General features: G+C 47.6%; 2 protein-coding genes across 2 annotated transcripts in view; one reads left to right on the forward strand and one right to left on the reverse strand.

Annotated features, from left to right (window-relative positions):
- Positions 1 to 2,632, reverse strand: part of LOC141802649 (uncharacterized) — a 5,666-nt gene extending 3,034 nt beyond the window's left edge. Inside the window, exons 1-2 of the mRNA XM_074686222.1 lie at positions 1,945 to 2,632; positions 617 to 1,849 (exon numbers count right to left, since the gene is read on the reverse strand). Of these exons, the coding sequence (XP_074542323.1) occupies positions 617 to 1,849; positions 1,945 to 2,476 (1,765 nt within the window). The 5' untranslated portion in view covers positions 2,477 to 2,632. The remainder of the gene's footprint in view (positions 1 to 616; positions 1,850 to 1,944) is intronic.
- A 1,140-nt stretch (positions 2,633 to 3,772) lies between these two features.
- LOC141802632 (uncharacterized) lies at positions 3,773 to 7,669 on the forward strand. Its single transcript, XM_074686196.1, has 2 exons — positions 3,773 to 4,081; positions 4,911 to 7,669. The coding sequence occupies exons 1-2, from the start codon at positions 3,913 to 3,915 to the stop codon at positions 7,082 to 7,084; spliced, it is 2,343 nt and encodes a 780-aa protein (XP_074542297.1). The 5' UTR covers positions 3,773 to 3,912; the 3' UTR covers positions 7,085 to 7,669.
- Positions 7,670 to 8,681: the final 1,012 nt, after the last annotated feature.

Consider the following 8,681-nt stretch of genomic DNA (forward strand, 5'->3'; position numbering starts at 1 on the left):
TGTGAATCTGTCGCCCTGATCTGACATTAGCTGTGGCTAATATTAGCTGTAGCTGTAGCAGCATTACCTGGATCATTGCTTATGATTTTAAAATACAACCAACACTTTAAAGCATGGCTAATATTAGCGTGAAGTAGCAAAGAATTGGATATCTGGTAAAAATATCCAGATCATGTGAAATTTCTCAAACCTCGTGGTTTCAAGTCAGGTCCTGGTTTGTCTTCGTTCAAAGGTTTGTGAAGCTCTTCACCTTCACCTGACAGAGAATTGGGACACCCCCCCTCACTAAGTGTGTGTGTGCAAAACCAAGGGCTCAGGGGTAGAGTTGGGATCAGCCTACAGTCTACAGGGTCTAGTTCTGGGCTCCTGGCTTGATCTGGGGTTTTGAGTGTCCCTCTCTGTCCTCTACTCATGGAGTCCTGGTCAGATACGTCTTGTGTTGTCTGCACTCGGAGCAGCTCAGTGGTTTCTCTCTCAGAGGAGCTCATACATGTTGTCAGATAACTTCAACACCCAAAGGTATCAGGGAATCAGAGCAGTGAACTGGTTTCTCCCTCGTTTGACCCCTCCTGTGTGTTTTCAGAAGTCCTTTCTGGATCAAAGCTTCCTGAAGCCGAGGGTTTTTCTCCTGAATGACTTTTCATGTGTAGAGTCAGAGAATATTTACGCGTCAGTCTTTTCCCACACTCAGAGCAGCTGAAGGGTTTCTCTCCAGTGTGAATTCTCATGTGTGTGTTCAGACTGTCTTTACGAGTGAAACTCTTCTCACACTTGGAGCAGCTGAAGAGTGTCTTTTCTGTGTGAACGTTCACGTGTTTGCTCAGATCACTTCTATGACTGAAGCTTTTCTCACACCTGGAGCAGTAGAAGCGTTTCTCTCTGGTGTGAACCAACATGTGTCGGTTCAGATTCGGTTTCAGGTCAAACCGTTTGTCACAGATCAGGCAGTTGAAGAGTTTCTCTCCTTTGTGTGTCGACATGTGACTCGTCACATGACTTTTGTAGGCGAATCTCTTCCCACAGTCTGGGCAGCTGTAGGGTCTCTCTCCTGTGTGAATCCTCATGTGTGCCTCCAGATCACCTTTGTAGCTGAAGCTTTTCCCACACCTGAAGCAGCTGAAGGGAGTGTTTCCTGTGTGAATCTTTCTGTGTTTGATCAGACTTTTCTTTAAGTGAAACCTTTTCCCACAGTCAGAGCAGCTGAAGGGTTTCTCCCCTGTGTGACGTAACATATGACTGATCAGATTTGTTTCCAGGTCAAATCTTTTCCCACAGTCTGAGCAGAGGAAGGGTTTCTCTCCTGAATGGATCATCATGTGTCTGGTCAGATATTTCTTTAAGGTGAAGCTTTTCCCGCAGTCGGAGCAGCTGAAGGGTTTTATTTCCTGGTGATTTCTCATGTGGTTGGTCAGATTATCTTTGCGGACGTATCTTTTCCCACACTGGAGGCAGCTGAAGCGTTTCTCTCCAGAATGAACGGTCATGTGACATTTCAGATTACTTCTCCGGCTGAAGGTTTTCCCGCACTCGCAGCATGAGTGTGGTTTCTCATCAGACTCTGGTCTCTGGTCTCTGATGGAGTCTAAACCTGACTGGTTCCCATCGTCGCTGTCTTTGGAGGACTCAGAGTCTGTTTGTGGTTTCGACCCTCCACAGTCGTCTCCATCCTCTCTGGTTTCTGCTGTTTGCTCTGAATGAATCTGTGAAGAAATCAGCTCCTCCTCCTCATCCTCGCTCTTCACAGGGACAGGAGTCCACATGGTGGTCTCTGCTTCCAGACTGGTCCACTCCTGCCCCTCGGGAGCCTCTTCTTTCATCACCAACAGCTGCTGGACCTCTGCAGGAAACTCTGGAGAAACACGAGAGCAACGTTAGGAGACCTCGTTTAGTGGAGACGAAGTCATGAATTAAAAACAAAAACAAAATCAGAGAAATCGCTCCAACCTGACGACTGGTTTGTTTTCTCCTCCCAGTCCTCCCAGTCCTCCCAGTCCTCACTGTCCTCAGTCGCAGCCTCAGAGGAGTCCTCCCTGTCCTCAGAGTCTGGATGTGGGTCAGTGTGTGGTCCTGGATCAGTCTCTGGATGTGGGTCAGTGTGTGGTCCTGGATCAGTCTCTGGATGTGGGTCAGTGTGTGGTCCTGGATCAGTCTCTGGATGTGGGTCAGTGTGAGGTTTCTCCTCCTCCTCCTCCTCAGTCTTCACAGGGACAGGAGTGAATGTGGTCTTGGTGGTCTCAGTCTCCTCCAGTCCTTGAAGCTGCTCTCCCTCCTGACTGCTCCACAGCTCCTCCTCCTCCTCTTTAATGTGGGGGGGCTCAGAGTCCTCCTGCTGCAGACTGGAGCTCCACTCCTGCTGCTCTGGAGGCTCTTCTTTCATCACCACCAGCTGCTGCAGGCCTGCTGACACACACACACACACACACACACACACACACACACACACACACACACACACACACACACACACACAGGTCATGGTGAAATCAACAAACCATCATCAGATCAAACAGGAACAGATCAGAGTCTATAAGTTCAGAGGGAACGCTAATGCTAACAGGAGCTAGCTAAAGCTCACAGAGGCTAACAGAAGCTAACAGAGGCTAACAGAAGCTAACAGAAGCTAACAGAGGCTAACAGAAGCTAACAGAGGCTAACAGAGGCTAACTACAGCTGAGTGTCTTATAGGAAACAGAAGAAGAAGAGGAACCTGCCCCCCCCTGCAGCTTCCGGTCAGCTGTTAACATCCAGCTCTTCTCTCCGTCTGTCTGTCGGTGGAGCTCCTCTTCTCTGATCCAGATCCTGGTCCTGTCAGGTCTCTGTGAGCCGCAGCGAGCAGCCCACACAGTCTGAGCCAGACCACATCAGACCCAGGTCCAGGAGTCCACAGAGTCCACGGGGGACCACAGAGTCCACGGGGGACCACAGAGTCCACGGGGGGACCACAGACAGACAGCTGAGGCTTTATCTTATTACGGCAGCTAACGCATCTGCGCTGTGCTCAACGGGGAGGAAGATGGAAACCCGGAAGTAATGTGACCTTCAAAATAAGAGCATATACAGGGTTTTTTATGATTGAAGCGGGCGAAAAGAAGACCTCCTCAGGTGACTGAACCACCAGTTTAATGAAGGGGGGGGGGGGGGGGGGGGGGGGGCTGTTCACTGTTCAGAGTGAAATGATGTGTTATCATCCTGACTCCAGAGGAGGCGCTGGATAAATTATTCATTATCTGAACAGCTCACACACCGCTCCAATCTGAGCTGTTTGTTAGTTTCTGTCGGTTGATTTCTCATCAAGAAGAAGTAAAAACATTTTTCTTTTTTCTCTTTTTTCATTTTTTAGAAACAGGATCCTGAAATCTTCCCTTATTTTGTTGTTGTTTTGTTTTAATGAATTAAAAAAAAAAATAATCTAAAATTATTGAAAGTATTCAAAGTTGAAAAGAACAAAAACACATGACAATGAAAAACAAAACTGTGCTAATTTTCTGTGTTTTTTATTATTATTCTCTCTCCTTGTGTAACGTGTGTCATTAAAAACAAATGTGAAGTTTTATTTTTCTCTGTTTTATTTTCACTGTTTCTTTAACTGCACTGAGTGATTCATGGTGACGGTTTCTCTCTGAGTCTCTTTGTGTGTTAATGAGTGAAACACACAGAAAGTCTCTGTTGTTGTTAATGGCATCAGGAAAAACCTGCAGAGATGAGAAAAGATCAAAAATGTTCGCTGTGCTTTTATTCTGAAGGCCGGATGTGTCTCACTGACGCAGCGTCTCCTTCCGGGTCTCCTCGGCTCCTTCCGGTCCTCTCTCCACAAAGAGTTTTTCCTGGAGGCCCTCAGAGGCAGAGTCCGTGGAGAAATGCCCTGACCCGGTCCCTGGTCTCCGGTGCTCCTCGGAGCCGGTTCTGGCTGACATGTCCGGGTTCAAAGACCTCCGGGACCTGTTCCGGCGGCGCCTGGTCTCCGCGGCGCGCGCAGACCTGATCGAGCAGACCTCGTCCAGCAGCTTCGAGGAGGAGCTGCGCCGACAGATGAAGCTGCTCAAAGTGGTTTTGACCCCTGAGATCCGGCTCCACAGAGCAGGTAAAGCTGTGCTCCGGGTCCTGGACTTTAGGAAACACCACAGACAGGTGTCAGCTCAAAGCTCCACATCCGGGTTAGTGCCAACAGTTAGCTGCGGCTAGCTGCGGCTAACTGCGGCTAGCTCATGCTAATCCATAGTTTGCTAACTTTAAACTTCCCTGAAAGTTGTTGGAGCTTTTCATGTTTCTGATCAATCTTTAAATAATCAATAATCAATAATTTAAACAAACTGCTTCATTTTAAAGAAGAGGACAGTGAGCACCTTCACTATCAGCTGATCCAGCTCCTCTGTGTGTGAGCGCCACCCAGCGGCCACAGAGGGCACATCTGTCACAGTCAAACAGTCACTGAAAAATGATGAATTAAAGGAAAACTGTTTGTTTTTGATTTATTTTTATTGTTTTTTAGGAAAATCCACTGAAATGATGAACAACAGAGTCATAAACAAATAAACTGGAATGAGAAAATAAAGAATGAGGTCACGAGGTGTCAGAAATAAAAAAAAATGAGCTGTGAAAAAGGAAACAACAACAACATAAAAGGACAAAACTAAAAAGAAAACGGTTTAGATGTTTGGGTTTTTTACATGTTAAAATAATAAAACGTGAAAAATAATTTAATTTTTTTTTACAAAACAGCCATAAAAACATAAGAGAAATGAAAAATATTAAAAACCTTGAATCTATGGATCGATCTGAAGCTGCTGAAAAGATCTGATGCAGTGAAAGATTAAAAAAAGATTTATTATTTTTTATTTCTGTATAACCAGAGTGATGTGTGTGTGTGTGTGTGTGTGTGTGTGTGTGTGTGTGTGTGTGTGTGTGTGCAGGCCTGCAGCAGCTGGTGGTGATGAAAGAAGAGCCTCCAGAGCAGCAGGAGTGGAGCTCCAGTCTGCAGCAGGAGGACTCTGAGCCCCCCCACATCAAAGAGGAGGAGGAGGAGCTGTGGAGCAGTCAGGAGGGAGAGCAGCTTCAAGGACTGGAGGAGGCTGAGACCACCAAGACCACATTCACTCCTGTCCCTGTGAAGACTGAGGAGGAGGAGGAGAAACCTCGCACTGACCCACATCCAGAGACTGATCCAGGACCAGAGGCGAGGATGGTGGACTCCTCAGACCCAGAGACTGATGACAGTGAGGACTGGAGGAGGACGACTGAGCACAGTTTAGGATCAGACTCTGAGGAAAAGGAAAAGAGGTCAGAGAAGAAGAAGCACGAGTGCTCTCAGTGCGGGAAAACTTTTAAAAATAAAAAACAGATGAGAGCACACGTCACAACCCACACAGCAGAAAAACCGTTTGGTTGCTTCACGTCTGGGAAAAGTTTCTCCCAGAAAGGTTTACTGACCCGGCACATGGAGATCCACTCTCCAGCTCACACAGGGGAGAAACCACAGAGTTCACAGCTTCATCAGGGCCAGAGTGAAGAGGTGGAGACAGCAGCTGATGGAGAGGACTGTGGAGGGGAGCTGAAGAGCTGCTCTCTGTGTGGGAAAACATACGAACAGAACGAGCACGCAGCCAAACACATCACTCGCCTCGGGGAGGGACTGTCCAGCTGCTCGGAGTGCGCTCAGACGCTAACGTTCACGGGGAGCCCAGACCAGCAGCAGGAGGTGAAACCTGCAGAGAAACAGCTGTTCAGCTGCTCCGAGTGTGGGAAGAGGTACACCCAGAAACACCGGCTGGAGGCTCACATCAGGACCCACACAGGAGAGAAACCCTTCAGCTGCTTCGAGTGTGGGGAAAGATTCAGCTACGAGGCAAACCTGACCCGGCACATGACCATGCACATGGGAAGGAAACCGCTCAGCTGCACTTACTGCCACAAGGTCTTCTACTACAAAGGCCTCCTGGCTGAGCACATGAGGGTCCACAGCAAGAGGAAAACCTTCAGCTGCTCCGACTGCGGCGTGGGATTCAAGCTGAAGCGCGAGCTGACCGCTCACACTCTGGCTCACGAGGAAGAGAAGCTCCGCTGCCCCGCGTGCGGCGAGAGATTCCCCGACCCGTTCATCCTGAGCGTTCACATGAGACAGCACACAGGAGAGAAACCCTTCAGCTGCCCCTTGTGTGACAGAAAATTCACACAAAAGTGGCACATGACAACTCACATGAGACTCCACCGAGGAGAGAAACCCTTCAAGTGCCCCGACTGCAACCAAAGATTTCACAGCAACAGCGAAGTGAGCGAGCATCAGGTGGTCCACGTCCAAGAGAAACCCTTCAGCTGCCTCGAGTGTGGGAAAAGATATAAACACGAGAGAAAACTGAAAACCCACATGAAGGTCCACTCACAGGAGAAACCCTTCCTCTGCTCTGAGTGTGGGAAAGGATTCTCCAGAAAGGTGTTACTGACTCTGCACGTACAACGTCACAGCGGAGAGAAACCCTTCGGTTGCTCTCAGTGTGATAAAGGATTCTTTTCGAGGGAGGCTCTGAGCAAACACCTGAGGGTCCACGTGAAGAGGGAGATCCTCTTCTGCCCCGAGTGCGGGAAAGGCTTCAAGTACGTGGCTCACCTGCAGTCTCACCTGGCCGCCCACAGAGGGGAGGAGCTCTTCTGCTGCTCCTACTGCCCGCGCACCTTCAGCCACGAGGAGACGCTGAAGAGACACCTCGTCTTTCACACCGAGAAGAAGCTCCTCAAGTGCCACGCGTGCGCCAAGAGGTTCTGTAACAACAGCAGCTTGATCCGACACATGGCCACGCACACGGCGCGGCGCCCGTTCTGCTGCTCGCTCTGCAACAAACGCTACAAACAGAAGGGCTGCCTGAAGGTCCACATGGCCCTCCACACCCAGGAGAGACCCTTCGCCTGCGACGTGTGTGGGCGGGGCTTCTACATGCTCTCCCTCCTCAACAAACACAAGCGCCAGCACTTTGGATCAGCTGAGCAGCCGTCGGCCCCCTGCGGAGCGGCTGCAGTCATCAAGGTGGAAATCCAGGATCCAGATCCAGACCCTGGACTGGATATCAGTCCACAATCTGAGGCCAGTCTGTGAGTCAAACACCTGAAAGTTTCCTGAAACAAACAGAAGAAACGAAAACAGACGGAGAGACTCAAACGTTTCACTGACGTGTTTCATGTTTTTATCTTTTACTGATTCTCTTTGATTTTTATTCAACAACATGAAGAAGACGTTTTGATCCAGTTTTTATAAGATCCTGCTCAGGGCTCCACACACACACACACACACACACACACACACACACACTCTCTGAGGCATGCAGCGGCTCTGGTTCGACCTGTTGCATATGTTTGTGAGGCTCGTGGTCAAACTGCTGATTCTTCTTCACTTTGGATCATTTCTCTGAATATTTCTGATAATTCACATTAAACTGGATGAATTCTGTTGAACAGCTGCTGTTGTTCTTTTCTTTAGTCTTTATTTTGTCCCTCTGGTGCCTCCGTAGCTCATATCAACCTCTTCGCTCTGATTGGCCGGCCGTCGACAGACACACGCAGCGCGTTGCTCTGAGCTCCTCCGTGTGTTTCATGAAGAATCGTCGTCAGTCCAAACTTTGAAGGTAGTGATGATTGTTGACGCTCCGACACCTGATCTGAAAACATGCTTCACTGATACAGAGCTCTAGTACGCCATCTAGTGGTCAATAAAATGAAGTGCAGTTGAAATGTTAAAGTCATTGTTTCATGGATGAATGGTTTCACACTCACTCACACAATAAAATACATTAAAAAAATAAAAATAAAGTCGATGTTTTTGTGACGTCTGATTGAAGTTCACAGTAGCTCCTTACTTTAGTCTGACATCAGTCATATCACACCCTAAAACAAATCTAAACATCACTTAACTTAAAACATTTTGATGATGGTTTTGAGGCCAGATGTCTAATATTATTTTTAAATTTAATTTATAATTAATTTGTCATAATGAGACAGAAATCGAAGCCACAGATGCCAGTGATGAAATCCGTTTTGTGTGATCTATAATTCTCATGTTATGATGCTCAGCCCAACAATAACTATCACGTGGTCTATCACATTATGTTGGATCACATGACAAACTGAGCCAATCAGGTGCTTCGTTTGACGTCCGAGCCACAGCACTGGTTCGATTCACTCAACTGTTTCAGACGTCACTCGTCACGTGACCGATACACGCTCAGCGCTTCGATACGTTTGCTTCAGGAGCTACGGCGCATGTGTCGGAGTCTCAGGGATCAGCGGATCATCACTTTTTAAAGGTTTGATCCTCAGAGGGAAGTTTTGGGAAGTGTTTGGAGTTTACTCAGAGTCACAGCAGGTGACGCGTCAGTTTGTTAATATCACAGAGAAACTATGAAACCTTTTCTTTTACTGAGGAGCAGGATTTACAGTCGATAGGAAACAACTTCAGGTTAAAAAGAGGCAGCTCTAACATGTTTGTTTATTTCAATAATTATAATATTTATTTATTTATTCATAGACAACCTCCACAGTTTAAACCCACACATAGAGAGAGAAACAGACTGTATCAGATAAATGAAGCTGAGGGGTTTTAAAAAGAAAAGAAAATCATCAACAAACAGCATCTGAAGCAAAAACAGGAGTTTCAGCGTCAGAGCCGATCAGACCAACACTCCTGATACTTTTCATCT

The sequence above is a fragment of the Halichoeres trimaculatus genome, unplaced genomic scaffold (genome assembly GCF_033239565.1).
Source record: "Halichoeres trimaculatus isolate MK-OKI-2021-1 unplaced genomic scaffold, fHalTri1.1 fHalTri1_scaffold_14, whole genome shotgun sequence".
NCBI classification, from domain to species: Eukaryota; Metazoa; Chordata; class Actinopteri; order Labriformes; family Labridae; genus Halichoeres; species Halichoeres trimaculatus.